The 23,647-nt window shown below is 46.8% G+C and overlaps 1 protein-coding gene across 50 annotated transcripts in view; it reads right to left on the reverse strand.

Annotated features, from left to right (window-relative positions):
* Window positions 1-3,140: 3,140 nt before the first annotated feature.
* The window catches only part of Chd6 (chromodomain helicase DNA binding protein 6), a 172,757-nt gene continuing 152,250 nt past the window's right edge, over window positions 3,141-23,647 (reverse strand). Inside the window, exons 32-39 of one of the 50 annotated variants that reach the window (XR_007978028.1) lie at window positions 21,695-23,263; window positions 18,319-18,470; window positions 17,735-17,941; window positions 17,325-17,372; window positions 14,112-16,728; window positions 13,923-14,048; window positions 13,818-13,880; window positions 13,427-13,733 (exon numbers count right to left, since the gene is read on the reverse strand). Coding sequence is in view for 1 of the 50 variants with exons in the window: in XM_052184182.1 (XP_052040142.1) it covers window positions 5,451-6,338; window positions 12,220-12,339; window positions 13,157-13,348; window positions 16,276-16,728; window positions 17,735-17,941; window positions 18,319-18,470; window positions 21,695-23,263 (3,581 nt within the window). In the remaining 49 variants the exon portion in view is untranslated. Of the gene's footprint in view, window positions 6,339-12,219; window positions 12,340-13,156; window positions 13,349-13,426; window positions 14,049-14,090; window positions 16,729-17,324; window positions 17,373-17,734; window positions 17,942-18,318; window positions 18,471-21,694; window positions 23,264-23,647 lie in introns of those variants that run through there. The other 49 variants (XR_007978017.1, XR_007978042.1, XR_007978036.1 and 46 more) reach the window with 49 other exon arrangements.

The following is a 23,647-nucleotide window of genomic DNA, read 5'->3' on the forward strand; positions in this document are numbered from 1 at the left end:
GTCTATAAATTATATCGATGTTTGGGCCAGAGGTCAGCAGACCAGAATCTTGGTTAAGGGCCAGGGAATGACTGTCTTAGGCTTTCTCAGACATAGGCTTCGGTGACAACAGCGGTCTCAGCACAAAAGCAGCATGGCCTGGAATGAGTGTGGCTGAGCACTAACTTTATTTATGGTAATTTAAATGTGATATACTCTCCATGTCCACGGAATATTCCTCTGGCTTTTCCCATAATTTATCCATATGAAGTCCCTTCTTAGCCTGTGGTTGTAGTCGGCTGGCTTCCCTCTAGAAAGCTATGTGGGGCCTGTGGCTTCCTGCACGAAGCCAAAGCCACAGTAAGGACAGTGCATTTAGACTGTCCTTCATTCTTGTCTTTCTGCTCACCGGTTGTGCCACTGAAGGCAGGTAGCCATCTACTTGAACTGGGTTCTCATCTGGGGAGCACATGCTGTGATAAGCTCATGTCTCTTAAGCCCTGACACAGTGACCCAGAGAGGCACCAATAGTCACTGTGATGAACATCAATGGTGTGTCAGCTGCCTGGGGTGGGAGGCCAAGTGTGAGGAGTGTCTATTTCTCTTTTGTAGGTCCTTCTCCCTCAGGTCTTCTAGCTGAGCAGGTACTCACGGCCTGCCCTTCTTCTTTCCACCTTTGAGATGGGTAAGCACTTCTCACGTGGCTCCTTAGCCCTAGGTTAGTGAGACCAAGCACAGAGATACCAAGATGTCTCCAGATTACATCCTGGCCCAGAAACCTCTCAACACCAGTGTTAGGAGGGCTAAGAAATACTTGCCCAAATTACCTGCCTCCTGATGGGCCTCCAGGCTGACACTGGTGGCGTAGGGCAGCACGAGCTAGCACGGACCCTGTCCCTCAGCCAGTCTGCATTTACTTCTAGTTTGGGAAGCTCCCAGGCAGAACAGCTGCCCGCACCCCCCAACTCCCCACGTCAACTTAGGGCTCTGGAACCAATCTGGATTCTCACAGCCCAGCTCTTTTACTGACCAGTTCACTGACTATGTAAGCTATCTACCCTTGCTGGACTTCAGGTCTCTCAAGGATATAGAGTTATCCAAGGTTATTGTGGGGACTGAGGACAAGGCCATTAAGCACTATGGATAAGTCCTGGTAATGTGTACCGAACTGCTTCCCTGTTCCCGGCACCACAATGGGCTCTTCATCCATTTAGAACACAGGTCATTCGGAAAGCTGCCTTTGTGTGTGGGCCCTGGAGTTGGGCTGGAAAGCTGGGTCCTGTAGTGTTTACCTGCAGCAAGGACTTCTTTGCTCTTGACTTTTGGTTTCTCGTCCTAGTGGAGCTGGCAGCTCCCACGGCTACTGAAAGGAGTAAATGACCCAGGATTTGACTTTGCCTGATTCCATCAACTCCACTACTGATCCCTCAGCATATAATGATCACAGATGAGGATCCACCTCGGGCGAGCTCTGCCGGGAACTCCAATGCTCCTTTCTCGTTGCAGCTCTGGTTTTTCTTCTCCAGGGCTCAGGCGTCATAGTGGTCTGGGTAACAGGTAACTGCCCCTGCCACTGTGTTTCCAGTCCCACACTAAGCTCATGAAATACGGTCTTAGTGGGAGACAGTACTTAATTCACTTGCTTCTCATTTTATCCCTCAGATTATCTTGTACGGGGAACCACAAAAGCAGCTCTAAGTAGCATGTTCTGGGCTCCTGCTGCTCAGCTCCTGTACTTCAGATAATAAATAGGTCTGAGAAAACGGCAAACACAACCAAACTAAAACCGAATCCTTGGGTTTGGCCAATTCTGACTTAAATTCTTTTGAGATTTCCAGATCAAGCACATGCATGAGGCCACTTAATGAGAGTAGATGCCAATGAATCGAGCATCAAGGTCTTGAGAGATGGCTTTGTGTCTACCCTTTTTCCCAGTGCCAAGTTTTCATTTAAGTCCTTCAGAATTCTGGTCTCCAAGTTGAGAGGTCCCAGAATGGTATTACAGAAGCTAGGACTGGGATGTTGTTTTCTGTCCGTGAGACCATGAGCTCTGGCTTCAGCTATGCCTCCTAAGACTAACATAGCCCTTGCAGCTTATGGCAAATAAATACTAGCAACGTGGATAAGACTCATGGGGTGGAGGCGTGGGTGTACTTGGCTAACCCTTGTATGAGGGTGCAAAATGTACTTTCTAACCCTTGCTTGGTTGAGGGGAGGGTGTCTGGGTCAGGAGCCAAGTCAAGGAACAAAACCAAGACTCTAGTTGAGTTAGCTCTTCCCTATCCAGGAGGGCCCTGCTGCCTCCATTAGAGATTTAAAAGGCCACTCATTGTGTGTGTGTGCACGCATGCCTGCACGTACGCGTGCGTGCGCGTATGCGCGCGTACACACACACACACACACACACACACGCACACGCGCATGTGAGAGGACAACTTTCAGGAGTCTCTCCTTCCACAAGGTGACTTCTGAGATCAAACTCACACTGTCATGCTCGGCAAACATTCACTGGTCCTCCATTAGAGATCTTAAGCTGGTGACCGTACTTCCTGCCGTGAGAAATAACAGCAAAGGGCTCTGCACCCGACCCTCAATACCTTACCCTCTTACTTGCCTAGTGAGGGCTCCCAGATAGGGACTGCACCCACAGGGGAAGCTGGGCTAGTGTCCTGCTTCGTTTTAACTGAGGCCCACTCCTTTCCTCCAGCCTCGTTGATCATCTCATTTAGTCCTGGAGCCAAGGAGCTGTGCTTCCCCATAAGTAGGGCAACAAAGTTCTTATCAGAGACCAGGTATTCTTGTGTCTTATGGGACACACCACCCACAGCAGCCTAGCTCCTTTAGAGACTTCAGGTTCTAGTAAGATGTGCGTGCAGTATGGGTTTAAAGGCGTGCCTTTAGGAAGAACCTTTGGGCCGGTAGTGGAGGGAGGTTGTACTGCTAACTCCTTTCCACGGCACAGTTTAGTCTGTGTTCTGACAGTGGAGATGGGTCAGGTCAGCTCCCAAGAGTGTGGTCCAGCCGGAACCAGGCACCTAGAAGGACTGTAGAGCCCCGGTATACACAATACATTCATAAAATGCCCAGGCATCCAGGCATCCAAGTGCTAGTGAAATCCTTAATATAAATCTGAATTTTGAACTTCCCTTTTAAATCCAGGATCAAGACCACAGACAATTTATTGTGTGAGACGGGTGAAGAATGACCAAGGGAAGTAAGTTATGGCTGTGAGTGACATGGAATTAGATGAAGAGGCTCGAGCTTGCTGAAGAGTTTAAATTTGGCTTTTGCTCTCGGAACGTTAAAATAATCATAAGAAGCACTTATGCCTTACAGAGCAAATAATCCACAGTGTCAATTTCATTTTGCAAACAGTATCACAACAGCAGTCAACAGAAGCCTAAACACCCGAGAGTTAACATACAGGTTTGGTAAGATATAACAAGGGATTGCGCATGCTGGTGGTTAAGTCAAGTCCACACTGGACCCTGTGACCTACTTGGAGGTTTAAGTGGAAGCTGTGGAGAGGATCTCTCCACGTGAAACAATACAGGAGACGAGAGGAGAAGCAGACTCTGCTGGGTGTCTATAATGCTCATGTGCAGTAAGGCTTTCAAGATACAGGAGTTTTTATAGCATTTGTATTTTAAGGATTTAGGGCAAATACATTTTTTTTCTACTTGATAAAAAGAAAATTAGTACTTAAAAGGTTCAAAAATATATTGATTGTGTGTTTCTTTTACATAAATAAATTATATTGATTTTTAGGATTTAACAGCTGAAAAACCCTTTCTGCTTCCACTGGAGGCAAAAGTGAACAGAATGTTAGTTCAACAGTGAGCAGCATTTCTAAGAAATCTGTTATCAGCATTACAGACCTTCTACACTACAAAGACGTCATTAAATATCATTTATTCAGTTCTTGGATTCTTCTTTCTTATAGATCAGTTATAGAATTTCTAGTTTATATCTATGATTCTTAAAACTGGGACTCTCCATTTTGAAAATACACCTGATTGTTTTTTTTTTTTTCCCCGGTCACAATTTAACAGACTTCTTTGAGATGCTCATTTTAACATTTACATAATTTATAACCCAAACGTATAAAAGACAATGACAAAAATCATCATAAATAAATAATGCAAACTGAAATAGCATGCCAAACTTTCGGACCTTCTGATAACTTAGTAAAACTGTAACAGAAACAGTAAAAAGCACAGTCAATTGTAACCAAAGTGAACCTGGTACTCAGGGCCCCACCACCTGTCCAGCCCAAGCCTGTGCCCCAGAGAATGAGGCTTGGCTGGTTCAGGTCTCAGCAGGAGTTGTTGGATGAGACCATCGGGAGGGACGTGGTGAGACAGGAGGAGGGAGAAGACAGGAAGCTCACGTGCCGCTGAGTGGGCTCTTCCCTGCTCAATTCTTCAACACAGAGCTGGAGAGCATGTGCTGCTGACTTAGCAGAACCTTGCCTGACTGACAATTTGGAATTTGGGCCCAACTCTAAGATACAGTCTGAGTAGAGAGAAAATGAGAGGGACAAATCTTCACGGTTGCAATGTAAAGGTGGTGTGTGTGTTTTGACACGTTACGCTGATGACAGATTCTATCAAGTGTTGAGCCATTACCTTCCTAGGCTCCAAAAAGCCTGGCTCTGGGTGAAAGAACACAAAATGAAATCCAGCAGGTTTCTTATAAGGGGAAATGGGTGGCTGCAGTTCCTGTGGGCTAAGAGCCAGCAGCACCGTGCACCCTGCGCAGCGCCCTCCCCACTGCTGTAGTAACTCAAGGTGCTGAAGTGTCTCAGACTCAGCAGGACGGTAGGTATACTGCCTAGCTGGCCAGTAGTTCTTCTTGCTGAAGAGGGGGAAACCTTGAGGGGAAGCCATATTACTATCTGGAAGGTTCCTGTTTTAAAGAAGCCATCAGTATATGCATTTTGAACCATTAGTATGCTGTAAACTATACTACTCGGTAACCGTGATAAAACAGGGACACCTGAACTACAAAAGTACGCACTGACACTTCCTATTGTGCGCCGTTTGGTTTCTTTGATACGTTCTTTTTATTCAGTTGCTCACAAAAGAACGAACTTGCACTCACTTTCCTCTTTGATCTTTGGCCCCACAGTGAATCCCTACACAGCTTTCTTCTGCTGTTTTCTTCCTCAGATGAGTAGGACTTGAAAGAGAAGGAGAAGGGTATGTCACCAAGCACTGTATCAACTGTGATTGCTGGAATGAACCGGATAAAAGAAAGAATTCTGTGCCTCCTAGACTAGGCAGGTGACACTTATCTAACAAAGTGGCAAGACCCTGCAACTATTAACATGTTACCATAGTTCTCAGACAGGAAGTTAGGTAGGTAATATTACTGATGGAAACACAGGTTCTTATGAAGGTGAGGGAAGTAACAAACCTTTATGGGATAAGAAACTTACAAGTCACAATAATTTCTGAAATGAAAAAGTTCTAATTGGTATCGCCATTGGAGTCTTTGAGGCCCTCTTCCCTGGCCTGTGCCACGTGCTCTCTCTCTGGGGACACAGTGGCACTGGACTTGGTGCAGTTCTGCTCACTGCCTGGCTCCTGCTCACAGGCAGAAGCAGGCTCTGGGGTGGCCTTCTCCCCCTTTGCTTTCTTCTTTTTCCTCTTCTGGGTCTCAAGACCGACCATCTCTGAGTGTCTGGCCTGCTGCATGGCTGGCAGAGCCATGCCCATGCCAGGGGAAAGAAACATGGAAGGGTAGATGAGTCCAGGAGACACTCCTGGGATGAGAAATGGGTTGAAAGCCACAGGACTACTAGTAGTTATTGTGGGTTCGGACTGGTCAGAAAACGGACTAGGGCCAGGCTTATCCTCCACCAGAGTGTCTGCCTTCACATCACGGCCGCCCAGCTTGTCCTCTGTAGTTTTCTCAGTGGCTGAGGAACCACTTTTTGTGCTTGCAAGAGACGCTGATGCAGTGGTCGTGCAGGCAGTTGCCATGGGTGTGTTGAGGAGTCCGCCAACACCGAACATCTGGGGCACCGCGGCCATGCCTGGCAGCATCATGGGCAGCATGCTCAGGGTGTTTTTGACCTCTTCACCAGTAGGCATGGTGGCAAAACCCGCTGGGAAGCCCACCAGCCCAGTGAGAGGAATGCCTGGAATATTTCTCACATTCTGCAATCCTACCAGGTCCATCCCTGCAATCAGCCCATTCATGAACAGTGGTCCCATTCCAGAAGGAGAGTCCGCTACAATGGCTGGAGCTTTTAGGAGTTCATTCCGAGGCCGCCTCCCTCTTCTGCGGGAGCCTGCATCTCGAAGCACAGGCTCAGCTAGGGTGTGATTGAATTTGTTTTCTGGGAGAAACCCCTGAAAAAGGACAAAGAAACATTGGATGCTGAAAGTCACCAGATGGCAAGTGGTGGCTGCAGCTGTGTCCTGGCAACAGCTTATCCCGTTCCACACAGGGCTCTAGTATAAGAGTATCTCCTGTCCAAAGGCCCAGAGGGGTTTGCCTCTTAGAGGACAAAAGCACTCAGTGGCAAGGCAGCAACCAGGTGCCCATCCCCATCAAACAGTGCTGACTGGAAGAGCAGTTTCCATTGTATGAGAAACCGGCAGAGGTGGGCAGGGAGACCAGCACTGCCGGTGCCTCAGGTCTTGATTCTTTTTTTTTAATTTTTTTTTCATTTTTTTTTAATATTCTTTGTTTACATTCCAAATGCTTTCCCCTTTCCTGGTTTGATTCTTAAGGCTACAATCCCTTCACAGAACATTCCAGCCACCTTTCTCAGAACAAGAGGACTGTACTGAAGCAGCAGAGCAGAGTGTGCTGGGCGGGGATTTAAAGGCAGATGCACTCAAGTTAAAAGGTGGCCTGGGCAACAGTACAACTGACGGGGAGGCTCAGAAGAGAGACAGTGACACTCCTGTGTCACTGCAAGTGAAGTGGTTAAACACAATGCTCAGCCCACAGATAGAGTACTTACTAAGGACATGGCATGTCAATGATGTGCACATCCCAGTATTTTCTGAATCCTTGCAAGTTGTGAGTTGAAATGAAAAAAGATGTGTATACACAGGCTGTAGAAATGAAGGACCCTGAGCACCACTGAGCAATGCTCTCAAGTAAATAAGGTTCTAGTTTCCCTTAAGAAAGGTCCTATATTTTTCTTCTTTTTGGAGTTCTTTCCCTGCCCCCATTTTTTATTAGTTTTTTTTTTTTTTAAATGTGAATGTGTGTGTTTTAAAGACAGTCTCTCTATGTAAGTAGAACTCACTCTGTAGACCAGGCTGGCCTTAAACTCACAGAGATATGCTTGCCTCTGCCTCCTGAGAGTTGGGATTAGCAGAAAGCCCCACAGTCAGCACGTGCTCCTAAGACTCATAATGTTACCTAGCACTAGGCCCATGGACCCTCCCTACCAGGCCTTATCAGGATCACAGCACAGACCACATAAGCACACGTCCTTGATGGGGGGACAAGCAGGGAAGACAGTGGGAAGGAAGTGGAGGCTGCTGCAGGGACCATGGCCTGCTGTGGAGAGGAAGTTACAGAAGCTACTGGAATTATAATAGCTCCACCTCCTGTAAAAAAAGAAACCTGTTTCTTCCACAAGAAAGTGATTCATTCTCATCCTCCCTCCCTCCCTCCCTCCCCTCTGCTGCTCTCAATCCCTGGGCATAGATGTTTACACATAGATGTCTGCACAGAGATATCTGCGCATGCCTTTCTCTGTTGTTCTCCCCTGGTCCTGCTGTTAGTTCATCAGGTACTACAGATCCACAGGATTACAACACCCTTGTGCTGTGGAGCAGCCTCCACCTTTTCTCATACAGGAGTGATATAAAGAAAGCTCCTCATGCCGAGGGCTGTTCTTTCCCATGCACACAAAGGGGAAGGCCTGCTGCCCTGTATCTCCTTCCTGTGGTCCTGTCTCAAAGCTAGCATTCTTTTTACAACATTCCTTTGGCTCTAGCAAGCGTGAAACCAGGATGCTCAGAGTACTAGTGATGGGTCTTGTGCCACTGCACACACCACCACTTGCCCCTGTGTGGACTAGCCCAGCATCTCTCTGAGCTGATCTGGAGCCTCTTCAGAGTGCGGAGGGGGTGCACAGCAGGGATTGTAGGGAAGCAGGACTCCACAGCTGCCTGTCTGCGCTCAGAGCAGTGTTCTGACTGTACTCCTCAACAGAGCAGACAGGGTAAGGAAGAAAGTTTTACTAACAGAGAACTAACCAAAGAATCGAGGAACCCTATTGTTAGGGCCTAGAGCCTTAGAACATGGAAAGGAAGCCATGGAAGCTAAGGGTAGCCGAGCCTGGAGACTGGGCTTTTGAGCAGGTAAGGAATCTACTTACTACCTCCCGAGACTGGTATAGAAATGTACTCACAGCTTTGGTGTGTCCCATTGTTTTCCCTGACTCTGTTCTCCCAGAACCATTAAAGAACATAACACTCCACAGAGCTCTCTTTGCAGGGTGTAACGGGTGTTGGCGACACAGTTCCCAGCTCTCAATGAGCTGTAAGCACAGGCATGGTGGGCTCCAGGAGACGCTCATGGGATGCATCTTTCCTCACAGAGAGTAGCGAGCCCTGAAGAAGCTGTTCAGGCATGACAGGAAGGCAGCAATGGAAATGCCTGTCAGCAGCCAGCCAACGGCTCCATCACCTCCTCAATCAGCATGGGTGTCACGTCACAGAAACTAACAATTCACGGACACACGACTCAAATGTTAGAGTCCCCAGAGAGCTATTTTTGAATCGCTATGCTTGTCCTTTGCTTTCCAAAAGAATATTGTAGAAAAGCACAGAGTTATCCCGGAAAAAAGCTTTATTATGCCAATGCTGAGAGAACTTTCCAAAAAGCCTTAGTTTAGTATCACTGATCTAGAAGGAAACTCTTTAACGGTTACACCAGGAGCTCTTCCCTTTCAAAACTGAGAGGCAAGGACTCCTGTGGGCCGAGTGGGTGGGGGCTGAGCAGGAAAGCACCCGGGCTCTTCTATATCACGTCACGCCATGTGCCTCCACTCCAGCAGGAAAGGACCACCCGCCAGCAGTATGCAAGGGTGGTTTCTTGTGGAGTGTGCTGGGCAAGGGCTCACTCTGGTTTTGAGGTATGAATAAACTCCTGGCTGCTTATTTCTAGAGAGACAACAAAGTCTGAAGGATGGGATCCAGCTAAAAAAAATGATTTTCTACCCATCTGTCTTAAGCTCACACTGACACAAACCACCTTGTTCTGGGCCTCTGTCTATACCATGCCATCTTGGTCCCTTGCTTGTCAATAACCTCACTTGCTGAGCACAGCTGCAGTTCACAGCTTCTCTGAGGCTCTTCTCTGCTGCCCACCTACAGCAGAGAGCCAGGGGAAGGTGCTGGCGAGTCGTCTGCCCTTGTACCACACATGCTGTGGCTCCTCCTACCACTGTCCACTGTGAAGGGCACAGTCCACATCCAAAATCTTTCTGTTCAGAGGAAACACTTGGAATTTCCACAGGCTCCAGGCTGTGTAAGAACATCCTCTCCCTGCCATTCCCAAGAGCTGTAGAGAGAGCAAGCCTCCACACAGGGTCCTCTGAGAAGTGAGGCCTCCATGGGTGTTGGACTGACTGCTCTTCTTCTTTTCTCCTCAGGTCCAGAAAGTAGAAAAGCCCAGGTAAAGAGAATGATTTGTGTATAGCGTAGAAAGCCCTGACAGAGGAAGTCAGCCTTCAACACTTCCTGTGGAGGAGGGCTAGCTACTTTAGCCACCCAGATGCTGCCCACCACAGACAGGTGCCCCTCCCAACAGCACTGTGACCACACACAGCAGCCAAATCTGGCTTTGGCAGCTTTCCATTCTGGTAATTATCCCCTGGGGAGCAAACCTCTTCCTCTTCCAGAGGAGGCCTAGAGAGAGCGCAGGGAGAGCAAGAGTGCCGTGCTCAAGCAACAGCAAAGGCATGTCAGAGGACTGCACCACAGTCTAACCCACTAACAGCCTCATCAGTATACGATGGCATTTGTTCCAACCCTCAAACTCCTGGGTAGGCCCAACAGGATAGTGACTGAGTCATTCTTGCTACTGTTACAAAAGCTTATCCAACAAGCACTAGGTGAAAAGGGACCCGGTAACTCAATGTTTAGAAATCCCCAAAGCAAAACCAAACAAAGCCAGACAATACCAGGTCCAGAGGAATTTCTGGAATCACTGGTAAAATCTGAGTATGACGTTGCTGGCACAGTCTATCACTGCTCACATGTGTAACAGTGGTGGCACTTAGGTAATTACAGCATATCTGCAGCAAATAAATGAAGATCTTTCTCTACATTAACTACATATGTACAGATACAACTTATAAACAAAGATGAGTCTCAAGGCCCCTGGTGTTAGTTATATGGACCGTTCCCAGATAAACCTTAGCATACATAGCTGGATCCTGAACTCAAACCAAGCTCCTTGTGGGTTTTAATCTACTTTTAGAAGGGGAAGGGTCTCTGCCTTGGACGTTGTATATTAAAATCTCACCCCCAAAGCTGGGGACAGAGAGGGCTTTATGTCAGTGAGATCACGGGGGCCAGCTCCCTATGAATGGGTTTGAGCCCTCATAAGAGAGCCCAGAGACTTCTTGTCATGCGCCACGAGAGGATGCAGCAAGATGGTTATGAAAACTGGACCCTCACTAGATACTCAACCTTCAATCTCTCAGCCCTGAGAACTATGGGAAATGAGCTTCTGTTGTTTATAAGCTTTTTGGCACACCCACTTGAGTGGTCTAAGAGTTCCTTTGGGAGAGAAGAGGCAGCATGCCCTGGCAGAGCTGTGGAGAACCACTGCCCACCTAAGTGTTGGGAAGACTGAGCGGCCCTGAGGGCCAGGCAGATAAAAGTTTCCTATTCTGCCTCAGTGTAGAAAAGTAACCTCAGAGGCAGGGAATGAGATTTCATAAAGGAAGGAGATGCGCCATGGAGAGGAGGTTGGCTTGGAAGACTCGACATGGGTTTGCTGGCAAAGGGCCAGTGCTTGCAAAGGAGTAATGATCAGTAACTTCTAGGGAATGTGAGGGGACCATTGGGCATGGAGGAAGAAACAGGAAGGCCAAGGGCGTGTCTGTAAACCAACAACTCGGAGATTACAACAGGACAGGAACTAGAGGTCGTTCCCTGACCTTTCTTAAGACGCTATATGCTGAGGCACAGGGGAAGACTGGGTAAGTAAGTATAGGTAGGATAGAAATAGAAGCCATGTCAGCTGGTAACACAGTCTTAAGAGAAAGAAGAGGAAGAGGTAAGGTAGGGAGGATGACCTTTCAACATGGCAGATTTGAGGGACTGACCAGGCCTGCCCTGAAGCAGTGGTGGCAGCAGATACAAATGAGTGAAGGCGGTTGAGTGTGGAGCTGCTGGGTGAGTGACAAAAGCTAGTGGCAACTCCTTTCTGCCAAGAGGCCTAGAGTAGAGTGGGTAGTGTCTACAGCTGAAATAAGAAACCACAGTGGTGAGCCCACCTAGGAAGCTGATGCAGGAACTGCTGCAGCTGAGGAGCTGAGGAGCTGAGGAGAGCTTGCATTTATGGAAAAGCTGGGGAGGAGCAAATGTCTCTACAGGAATTTCTAGGCGCTCCTCTCCTGGATACACTGAGATGAGATGTCCATTATATGCAGCGGGTCCACTCCAATGTTTTTTTAGGGGAAATGTCACTGCTGCCCCCTAGAGGTTAGGACATTTCTACTCCAAACTTGCATCCATCTGTAAACTATAATTAACTCAGCTTCATTAGACTCTAAGTATCCTGCGGATGTCTTTGAAGCTGGTTCCAGTCTTAGGAGTCTATAACAGGAATGGGGCAATGCTTGGAGTCAGCTGTTTTTCATTGCTGGTGCAAAAGCACTAGGAAGAAAAGTCTTACTTAAATGGTCATTGAAAACTTAGGTAAGACATGAAAGTTTCTCTGATGCATCTATTAAAATGGAAACAGCAGACTGCTGTCCAGAGCTAAGGGTTTTTATCCTGTGTGACTGTACAAATGGTTTAACACACTGTTTAGGAGGTGAAGATGGAAAACGTAACCTCAGGAGACACGCAGCTACTCGACAAGGGCGGTGGCACTTACTGTGGTTTGAGCTTTCTGTGCTGGCCTCTCGTCCTCTGGGAGCTCGCCATCCAGCCACCCCACTGTTCAGCAGGGGTTTCTCCCAAGTGTGCAAGGCATGGCACAATCAAGATGATCCCCTTGCTCCCACACCCAAGGCCCTCTTCCTACCCTCAGTCCTGGCTCCTTGGGGACAGCAGGAACACTCTCTTCTCCACCTAGAGAGCTGATGTCTAATTTTCCAGGTTCTTTGCAACGTGGTCTCCTCTGCTTGGGTTTGTCTGAAAAACTCTAGGAGGTTAACAGAGAAAAATGTTACAAAGCATTCTGCCACAGTCTGATATGGTGGAGCTTTTCAGTTGGTTTTGTTTTTTCCCTAATGGTACTTTACACAGAACGTCTACCACCAACCCTCACTTAACCTCTCTGCTTGCGGTATCAGAACTCCTACAGCAGGCTGGAAAACAAGCTGTGCAGGCCCATGCTATGCCTTGGTTGGGGCCTCAAGCTGACTTACCAGCCCCCCAGGGCACCCAGCTAGCTGGTTCTGTCGGTCTTGTGTGAGTGTGCAGCTGTGATCTGTGCAGCTGGCTCTCTATGTATCTTATGAGTCAGATGGGGCAGGAGTGAGCATGTAAGGCAGGAAGAACCAAAACTGAACCCCAGAGCTTAGGAGCTGTTCCTCACTGGGAGAAGACAGAGCAAAGGCATCAGGTGACTTGAATGAGAATCCCAGCAAAGCAATTGTAAGCACAGAACCCCTACAGAAGCACCAGGAAAGTAGCTGGGGAAAATGTTCATCAAGTGGTAGAACTTATACAACCTAAGGATTTCTTTGTGATGCTGTGTGGTCACTTCTGGGGAGATATTGGGGAAGGGGTGAACCTAAGTTCTTTTAACTTTTACATGTCTAGTTGTTGGTATGCTCTTGCTATTTCTATTATTGGAGAATTTAGCCAGGATTTAAATGTTAAAAACAAAAACAAAAACAAAATCCTTAATATGATGCTTTCAGTCAACATAAATTTCTTCCAAATAGCTTCCATCTTCTAGTTTCTCTCAACTGTCTCAAGCAAGCAGTGAGCTAACAGTGGTCTGGGGTACTTACTGCCCCAAAGCCAGGAACATCCAAAGAATAGTCAGCCTGCTGCCGCAGCCAGTCAAGTAGGCTCTTGCTAGGAACCGCTTTCTCAGCCTGGCTGCTGGATGCTGCTGCTGGCTCAGGAGCTGAGGAAGCAGCTCCTGGCCCTTCAGGGTGTGTGGTGCTCAGGGTAGTCTGCCCTGCATCTTCATGGACTTCCTGGAGTAAGACAAAAGTGAGCAATAATGACGGCAGGCTGAAGTGAGTTCCTGAGATGCCCATCTCTACACTGCTCCCACCAGTCACAGGTCGATGGGAGGGCATGGGCTGTCTGACTTTTCCAGCGGCTCCCACGCCGTCTTCACTGCTGGGTGCTTGCATTTCAACCCACATACCACTGACTCCTCACTGCTCCTACACATGCTAGGTGCTCACCCTGGACTGCCCACTCCCTGTCTACTCAGCAGGCCTGACCTCCATCCTAATTTCCATTATCACTCTCTCTCACAGTCCTAGGCACCTCCTCCTCTGTCCTAGACACCGCCTCCTCTGTCCTAGGCATCTCCTCCTCTGTCCTAGGCATCTCCTCCTCTGTCCTAGGCACCTCCTCCTCTGTCCTAGGCATCTCCTCCTCTGTCCTAGGCACCTCCTCCTCTGTCCTAGGCATCTTCTCCTCTGTCCTAGGCACCTCCTCCTCTGTCCTAGGCACCTCCTCCTCTGTCCTAGGCACCTCCTCCTCTGTCCTAGGCATCTCCTCCTCTGTCCTAGGCACCTCCTCCTCTGTCCTAGGCACCTCCTCCTCTGTCCTAGGCATCTCCTCCTCTGTCCTAGGCATCTCCTCCTCTGTCCTAGGCATCTCCTCCTCTGTCCTAGGCATCTCCTCCTCTGTCCTAGGCATCTCCTCCTCTGTCCTAGGCATCTCCTCCTCTGTCCTAGGCACCTCCTCCTCTATCCTAGGCACCGCCCCCTCTGTCCTAGGCACCTCCTCCTCTGTCCTAGGCACCTCCTCCTCTGTCCTAGGCATCTCCTCCTCTGTCCTAGGCACCTCCTCCTCTGTCCTAGGCATCTCCTCCTCTGTCCTAGGCACCTCCTCCTCTGTCCTAGGCACCTCCTCTTCTGTCCTAGGCACTGCCTCCTCTGTCCTAGGCACCGCCCCCTCTGTTCAGCATTCTGCTCAGATTTCTCACATCGCAGAAAATTCCATGCTGGGGTTTACTCACCTTTTCTTCCTCTGGCTTGACTGTGTCTCACTCAGCTCAGAATCACCAAACCAAACAATCCTATAATAGTGCTAACAACACTTGCATCAACAAATTTAAAAATTATCCAGAGGAGAAGAAAAAATGTATTTTTTTCCTACTAGTTACTCTTTTGGAATACTATGAGCACTAGAGGAAAATCACTGCTTGGTATTTCTACAGGAGCCTTTAACAGTGGAAAGCTCACTCTTAGCACATAGGTAGCTGGGGAGGTAGTTCAGTAAGTACAGAGCTCAGCCTAAACACACGAAGACCAGAGCACAGTCCCAAGAAACCATGGGTTTTTTTGGGGGGGTGGGGTGGGGGGGGGTGGGGAGGAAGTCAGATGGGACAGGAATGATGGCTTGGCGGTTACGAGCACTGGGTATTTTTCTAGTACCTACATGGTAGTCTATAACTATCTATGACTCTAGTTCTAGGGGATCTGATACCTTCTTCTGGACTCTGTGGGCCAGGCATACATGTGGTACATATATACACATTTAGGCAACATTTATGCAGATAAAACAAAAATTAGCAAATCTAAACTCCCTCACTAAAACCCAAGACTTCAAACCAAACCCTAGGTGGCGGCACATGCTTTTAATGCCAGAGCTGGAAGGCAGAACCAGTGGATCCCAAAGCTTGCTTCCAGCCAGCCCAGCCTAACTGCAGGCTGCCAGGCAAGTGAGAGATCACCTCAGAAAACCCAAAGGTGGATGCTACCTGAAGAACGACATCACACATGCACACACACACACTTCCACCCCAGACCAGGGAAATCACAACTGGGAGGTTTGAGGGTCCCTTTGATCCTCGTGACTAAGGGTAGAAGTTCAAGTGACCCTACAAAATTGAGACTAGCCTGAGCAATACTGAGATACCACCACCCTTACGTTAAAAAACAAAACAAAACAACAAGGTTAGGATATAAATAAAATGTCACTCTATTAAACAAGACTAAACAAATAGTAAAATTAGTCTGTAGAATTAGACAGGGAAAAAAATATGCCTCAACCACCTCTCAAGTTATACGCAAAACGTGAGAGAAAGACCCAACCAAACCACACAGGCTTCCACAGATGTTCTCAAGTGTCTAGAGAACTAGGCCTTTAGTCTGATTTCTTGCTGCCACTGGGCAGCTGAACAACTGAGGGCCGTTTTAAAAAGCTTTTAGACTTCAAGTTGTCTTTTTTTTTTTTTTTTGATAGAGTTGCTGTGAGGCTCTGAAAAACTCTGAGCATAGTACTTGGATAGTACTTGGTATACAGTAGGCACTCAGTAAATACTGTCATTATTCACTTAAAAGAATAAAAACCTATGAAACATTTTTAGGACTCAATGTTTTAAAAAAACAACAAAACTCAAAACACAGCGTCAGGCACTGACAAGATGTACAGGTGATTTTCTCACTTTCCACCATGGCTCATAATGGCCTTCACTGGGTTTAGAACTCGCTGTTCGTGTGCGGTTTGCAGGACTCCTCGGCAGCTGTATTAGATGCTCTAGGACCAGAACACAGCTTGTGGGTATGCTCACATCAGTGCCAGGCCAAAGCCAAGATCAACCTTCCATCTCCTATATCTCCACGCCTGGAGAGCCTCACCATGCTGGGTAACGCTGCCTGCCCCCGGCCCTGCTCATTCAAGTGCCGGAGGCTCTCTTTCGAAGCACTGGAGGATCTGGGTTACTTCTACTTGAAATAAGACCCTTTGGTTCATTTTTCCAGGCTGTATACATTAAGGGTCACCAATGGATTACTATCATCTATTCTAGAAAAGATAGAGGACATTTCATGACAGAAAACAGGAACAACTTAAAATAGGTGTAAATGATCCATAAATGAAAAACTTGATGTCTAAGAAATAGACTTCTCAATGTAGAATGGTTTTTACCTCATATACTCACCAAGATTCCAGCCTGAAGTGTTTGCTCCTTCAGAAAGATGAGGTCCATCCCTCCTTCCATATGTTTTCGCCTCCCTCTCCGCCTTCTCATGGCAGCGTCGTCCCTCCTGAGGCTTCCATTGACAATCTGTCCAGTCACTGGGTGGATTAGGCCAGCTTGCAGAATTCCAGACAAGTCCATACCGAGGGCTCCTTGAAGTGAACTGATAGCACCAATCTTAGGGGTGCTGGCACTCACAGGGAAAGGGGATGTGGCTCCTGGAGACCCCTCTGATGAGCAGGAGAGGTCTATAGCTGACTCCCCATGCCAGCCGTTGAGGACAAGGGGTGGGCGCCCATGGGCAGCAGAGTATTCTTCTAGGCTCCGAGCTTTGGCATCCCTTTCCATCTCAAACTCATAGGGACGTCTGTGCTTTTGTTCATCTTTTGTGAATACTGGGGCTAAGAAGCTCTCCTGTGAACACACAACGGCAAGAAATTTGAAAGTAACTTCTGTAGTCAAACACTAGCTCCTTGTTCACGCTTCATTTCCCCAGGCTTGTAACTTCCAGCTATCTTCTCTGTGACTGGGAGGGTCTTCAAATATGAGCGAGAGCCACCAGATGGTGCATTCAATCTAGAGTCTACTTTGTGAGTCTACACTGGTAACAGGCTTCCAACTATGCCTGTAGTTGCAAGTGTAAGCCCAGAGATTCTCAGCCTCAGTTACATAGTAGAATCATTTGGGAACTTAAAACAACACAATATCTAAGCTACACTAGGACAAGTAAATCAGTCAGCAGTTTTTCAAGGTCTCTCTGGCTGAGTCCTAAGTGCGGTCAAATTAGCATCAGATTCAGTGTGCTAATAACTCCTAAATCACTCGCCTTCCTTCCATATAAACACCCCTTTCTGCCCCAATTTCAAAATTGGTATCTGTCCTCCGAGGGCTTAAAGACACCTATTCTCTCCCCAAGTCATAGTTGCCAAGTTTATTGCTTTCTCTTCCTCTAACTTGCAGTCTAGAACTAGACGTAGTTCTAGCAGATGTTTCCTCCACAGCATCCTTACCTGGCATGTCTCTCTTCTGTCCTTGCTTCCCTTGACAACTTGCAGGCTCTAGTTTAGGAATAAAACCCTGCTTTTACTTCTCTGTACCAAAACATTCTTTTAAACAATTTTCTTCCATGAGACAGGGTTTCTTTTTGTATAGCCCTGGCTGTCCTGGAACTCAAGTCTTTAGATTAGGCTGGCTTCTGACTCAAAGAAATCTGCCTGCCTCTGCCTTCTGAGCAATGGGACTAAAGGTATGCACCACACTACACAACCCCACTGGCTTAAGGTCCAGAGTTCTAATTAATACTAACTACCTGACTGAAAAACTAACCCAAACCCCCCAAATACTTGTTGAAAAAATGACTCAATGGGAACACAGGATGTTGCTGCTGTCCTTTGGTAATCCATCCCAGCTGTAAGCTCACCTTCTGGATCTGGGCTGCCAATGCTGCACCGTTGCTGAAGCTGTGTTCTGTTGCTTCTGGCTCTGAGAGGCTGCTTCGAGAGCCTGCACTGCTGGCTATCACTGGTGTGGCCAGTGTACCTGAGGGCTCATAGTGGTGGCTGCAGGGCCACTTCCCCTTTAACACCACATGGCAAATATTATCTAGGCGGTTAATTATCACACGATCCTGGGGAAAAGAAGAGCAGCACTGAGAAATAACTTTCAAGTTACCCAAGTCTGCAAAGTCCCTGAGAGCAGGGGCTGAAATTTTCACAAGGAGATGACCAGAAAGGAGTGTTTAGACACTCACTATACAATTTATAAATGTCATAGTCTGGGCAATAAAGAATAGATCTTCAGTGCTATGACTAGGGGCAACCTGCCATTTACATGATTGTTTAATTGGTCTGGTGAATATTACCCACCTTCTTAGTGTATTGCCTTCAAATGCTCAAGCGTATACAGCTAAGTTTGTCCAGCAGAAGCATTTTTATAAGGTCTAATGCAAAGGAATCAAAGCTGGGAATGGATCCTTGAGTGGAGGATGCAAGCCCTAGGAGATACCTTTGGCCATTCCGAGAAGGAATAGAGGGTTTTCTCCTGCAGCAGCTGAGCGATGGTGGGAGCCCGCACTTCCTGTGTCTCTTCCCCAAGGTCTCCTGCAATGCCTGATGCCGAACTCTTACTCTCCTCCTCAGAGTATTTGCCTGGGTAGTCTGCAAAGATAGGTTAAACAAACAAACAAACAAACTAGATAGTTGGGAAATGCTAGTGACGTGAGGGTTCTGGACATGTGAATCTGTCTGTCTCTTCTGTCTTTAATTAGTCCACTCAGTTCTAATTTATTTTAAATTAATTATAAATTGCCATTTCTCCTAGTTCCAGAACTAAACCAGATACAAATTCTGTTTAGGGTCACTAAGCATGTTGATATCTAAGACTACCTAAACATTCCTTGCTAGCTTACTGGACAAGACAATAGTAAACACTATTTTGACAGTTAAAAAGAGGAATGAAATGTGATAAATCAATAGGATGATATTAAGAAAGGATGATATCATGAACCTTCCAACAAGGAGCCATGATTCATGTAAAAAGTGAAGCAAATGAGCTTAGAGCTTTACCTTAAGGCCAAAGATATATATATATATATATATATATATATATATATATATATATATATATATATATATATATATATATATATATATATAAATTAATTAATTAATTAATTATTTTTCTTTGAGACAAGGTCTCACTATACTTCCCTGGCTGGCCTGGAACTCATTGTGTAGACCAGGTTGGCTTTAAAATTAGAGATCTACCCTGTCTCTGTCTCTCCAGTGGTAGGATTAAAAGAGAGTGTCATCATGCTAGGCAAGGTCAAAGTTAATTTATAAGTGTGGTCTGGAATCTCAAAGACCTTCTAATAAGTAATAACAGAGAATATGTACAGGGCAGTAAAATGTTCAAGGTGGAAACTCAGACTTCTTTTCTTTATAAACTGACAAGGAATGTGTGTTACTTCCCACCGTGAAATGAGTCTCCTAGGGAGTCACAGAAGCTCGTTCCTATGAGCAGTCTTGCTAGGACTGGTGGACTTAGGAATAAACAAGACAGCTAGCTAGGGTCTGCGCTCAGTGCTCTTCCTACCTCATGGAGAAGATAGAAAACCACTAACTATAAAGGAACAGCTAGATGGTGGCAGTGTTACACAGAGAGCAAACACCCACAGCAAGGTGGCTCACACAAATAACCCCAATATTCCAGAAGCTGAGGCAGGAAGATTGGGACTTTGAGGCTGGCTGTGTCTATAGAGTGAGAGCCTGTGTAACCCCCACAAACCCCAGGGGTAAGAACACACAAAGAGAAGAAACATGATGTGCTGACAAGGAATGAAGGGAAGGCTTATCCCAAGTAGGCTAATAAACAGGGGACGGCTGTGCAGGTGAGGAAGTAATTGGGGAAGGGCAGGGCATACTAAGGAACCAAGATAGCCAGGAGTAGGGAGAAATGTGAAGCCAGGGGCAGGGACCATCTGGGTTATCCTGAGTCTTGTAAATCAAGACACAAAACTGGATTTTGTTCTGGAGTCAATGGAAGCAGCAGTGAGAGGTCTGAAGCAGGGGGACAACCCTTAAGGAGTACTAGTAAGCTACTGTTCTCTCAGGACTTCAGGATCTCTCATTTCCAGAGTGGGCTAACTTGCCTGCACTACCTCTTCCACACCTCTGTGGGCAGTGTCTGTAGTGTATGCACTGGTGCCAGTATTTATCTTTATCACAGAGCTGCCAGCCTCACAGCCCCCACCACAGAAAGGAAGAACGTTCCCCTCTAACTCACATTTACCATGTGCTTATTTGTCTACACTTTTAGTACCTCATCCTTTTGGCGATTTATTCATTTACAACCGGGTCCAAAGAGTGATAGGAGTCTTATAATTTGATACATGGCAGGATCTTTGTTGGCTGAGGTTAAAAGGAATCCAGGAGTGTGGGCACAGATAGGTCATCCTGGCCTGGCTACAATTCCACCAAGTCATTTTCAGTTCAGTTTCCAAGTCCTTACTACAGCTACTATGTACATTTTAACTTGTGTTCAGTACCATTAGTTCCTAATCACAGTGATAAAAACTAGAGGTGGAAGTTTTTAAAAAATGGCAGCATGGGTTGGGGAGATAGGCCAGGGGCAGACAACTGGGCAGTTACTATTCAAGCAGGAGAACGGTATTTGGATTCCCAGAAACCACAGAAAACTGGGCATGGTGGCCTAACATCCGTGCTGGGAAATCTATAGAGACAGTCTGATCCCAGGGGCTCACTGGCTAGCCTGTCTAACTGAAACGTGAGCTCTAGAATCAGTCAGTGTAAGACCCTGTCTCAAAAAATAGAGAGTACTCAACATTTGGCCTTCAAATATGAATGTGTGTTTGTGTGAGTGCACACACACATATGTACATACACATACACAAAGCACAAATAAAAATTAAAAAACAAAAAGAAGCTATATGACCCAAGATGGTCAGGCTTTTCTTTCCCCTCCCCCCACCACTTAGAAAGGCCATTCCTGCCTCAGTCTTGGGGTACCACACTCAGGACCAGATAACGGCAAGAATAAACCATCTGCTTTGATCACCCTCACACATCCTCCTGGCCCAGGAAATGAGTAAAACCACTAGCATCCCAATCACCATGTGTATGTTTCACAAAGCATCAACAGTTTCAGAGTCACCCAGAATTTTTTTTTTTTAAGGGAGGGTATCACTGTACTGGCTGATTTTAAATCCACTGTCTCCTGAATGCTGAGATTAAAGGTATATGCCATCATACAAAGGCTTGAAACTCCTTCTAACCTGAATCCCCAGTTAAGATTTCCCTATTTAAAAAGATGAAATCTATGCTTTCAGTTGTTTGCAACTGTCCTTTTTATTCATGTCCAGTTCTAAAAGAAACCTAACACAAATGCCCTGACATAAAGCACAGGGTTTGGACGATGACACGAACAACTGCTTTCTATGCTCACCTCAACAAGGCCACCTTGACTTGTATTTTTGGAGTTCCTGCAAATTAATGGCACCTGTATTAGTTGCAGGTCTCTTATGTCCCACAGCTGCTCTACTTCAGCTGGCTCAGTTCATCTAGTGCAGGAACAAAGCATTTCCCTGTGCCAGTTTGTATCCTCTCCTCATAAGCACAGTCCTTCTAGGAACTATGGCTGCTGCAGTGCAGGCACTGACAGTCCACAGCCACCCCAGTTCTCTGGGGGGACCCAGCTGAAGTACTCTGCTGAATTCTCAGATCAAGACCTTGTACCTCTTGGGTTTACCCACATGGTGAGGGTGGGTAGGCCCATTTTAGGTATTAAAACTAAAAACTATTGATTGTGGCTCCGATGGCACCCCTCTTCCCATTACACGAGTACATAGTTATGCACACTGTACCTTGACTGTGGATGGGTCCGTCTTTCTCATAATCATCTTTATTCTCAAAATCCATGTCTTCTGGTTTGGGTTCACTTCCCTCAGGAACATACATGGAGAAACTCTTCCCCCCCTCTGAACTTTCTTTCCACGGTTCTTTTAAAAGCTCATGCTTCAGTTTAAATGGCTCTGTTGGAGTAACAGCAGGCTCCCCTTCCACTGTGGCATTATTGGCTTTGCTTCTGTACAGGTCTGGCTGATAAGCCTTGGGCCTCTCTGTTTCAGATCCTTCGCTCCCCAGGCCATGTGCCCACCTTTCAATGTGTTGGCAGTGGCATTGATTGGTCAAGGCAGGAAAGACCCTCTGTGGTCCCGGAGTCTTGCTTACCACCTCCAGCCTTCCTTTCTTGGCTTCCTCCTGGTGGAAGCTGAGGTTCTTTCCCCGTGGGATGTTCGCGGTGGGCTTGGTGAAGTCCAAGACCTCCGGCTTCTCTGTGGTGCTCACTGCTATGGCTAAGGTTTCGTCCTCATTTTCTTCCTCTTCCTCATCACTCTGATTCAAAATCAACTTACTTTCTAAACCCTTGTTTTCTAATAAATCAATTAATTGCTGATCTGATGAGAAGTTTCTTTTGGAGTCAAAGACACTAAGACTGCATAGATCTACAAATCCACTCTCATGTCCTGTATCTAAGGTAGGGGACGCTAAGCACTTGGCCTCTAGGTGGCCTACGCTTCCAGGTCTCCGCCCTGTCTCACTGCAGCAGGGCTCCCCCTCTTTTGAGATAGATACTAACAAATGTTTTCCATTTTTAATATTCATTTTAGCTACTCCTGCTTCTAAGCTGCTCATGAGAGAGGAAGCTGAAGTAATTTCTGCCTCAATACCTGGAGGCTGGCCTTCATCTCTGCTGGCTGAGATGGTAATAGCATTTTTCCTGGACTGTGTGTTGGTACTTAGGGCCTCCTGAAAAGAACGTGGCTCTTGGCTGAGTCCTGTCTTACCATACATCATGTTCTCCAAAGACTCAGGCAGCAAGCTTTCATCGTGGTCAAGAGAAATGACCTCCTGAACTTTGGAAACAAAGTTTTCACATGTTATGTCAGGTAAGCCGCCCTCGGGAAGGCAGAGATGATCATCCCTGCTTTCCATTTTCATCAGATTCTCTGGCTCACTTTCCAGAGACTCTGAAGTCCTACTCATAGGGGTGCAAGTAAGAGACTCGTATAGTTTAGAGTTGCTCTGGTAAAGGCAACAGAGACTTCCCGGTGCCTGGGTGTCAGTCCTTTTGTGTTGGGCATAGTTTCTATAGGCATCTAGGAAGGATAGCTGGGGGTCATTCATGATGTAATAGTCTGTGCGGTTGAGCCCATGTTTGGCGGTGCCAATGAGCAGGTCTCGGTCATGTTTCCCACACTCCCACCAGACTGGGAGGTAGAGGCTGGGCCTGCAAAGCTGGAGGCGCTCATGTAGTTGAGGACATGTGAGCACCTGCTCACGGACTTTCCTCAGCAGTTCAATGCGGTACAGAGTCTTCGCTGCCCGCTCCTCAGTGATGGGTTCAACATAGACGCTGGCATCTGGGGGACCTGGGAGAGACATACAGAACTTTACACAGGCTGTTGTTAAAACAGAAACAAGCAATGGTTTCCACTTAAACCAACGTTATATGCCCTGATGAAACTCCTGACATGTTCTCCAGCTTCCAAAAAAAATGTTGATACAATCATTCCTGTCTTAAGGAAAATAAACAGGTCCAGAAAAGCCACTTTGCTTAAGATAGCACAGCAGGAGTCAAATCAAGTCTCACCAATATGATTCCATGGTCCAAATTAGCTCCTTGACTTGAATAAACATATTTTAAAACCAAGTCACATCCAAGCCAGAGGCTCAATGCTTGTTTCTTAAAATGTGGCAACATGGCTCAGAACAGTTTAATCAAACCCATGAGGCTGCAGGGAGACCGGGGGAGC

This window comes from Apodemus sylvaticus, chromosome 5, assembly GCF_947179515.1.
Source record: "Apodemus sylvaticus chromosome 5, mApoSyl1.1, whole genome shotgun sequence".
NCBI lineage: Eukaryota > Metazoa > Chordata > Mammalia > Rodentia > Muridae > Apodemus > Apodemus sylvaticus.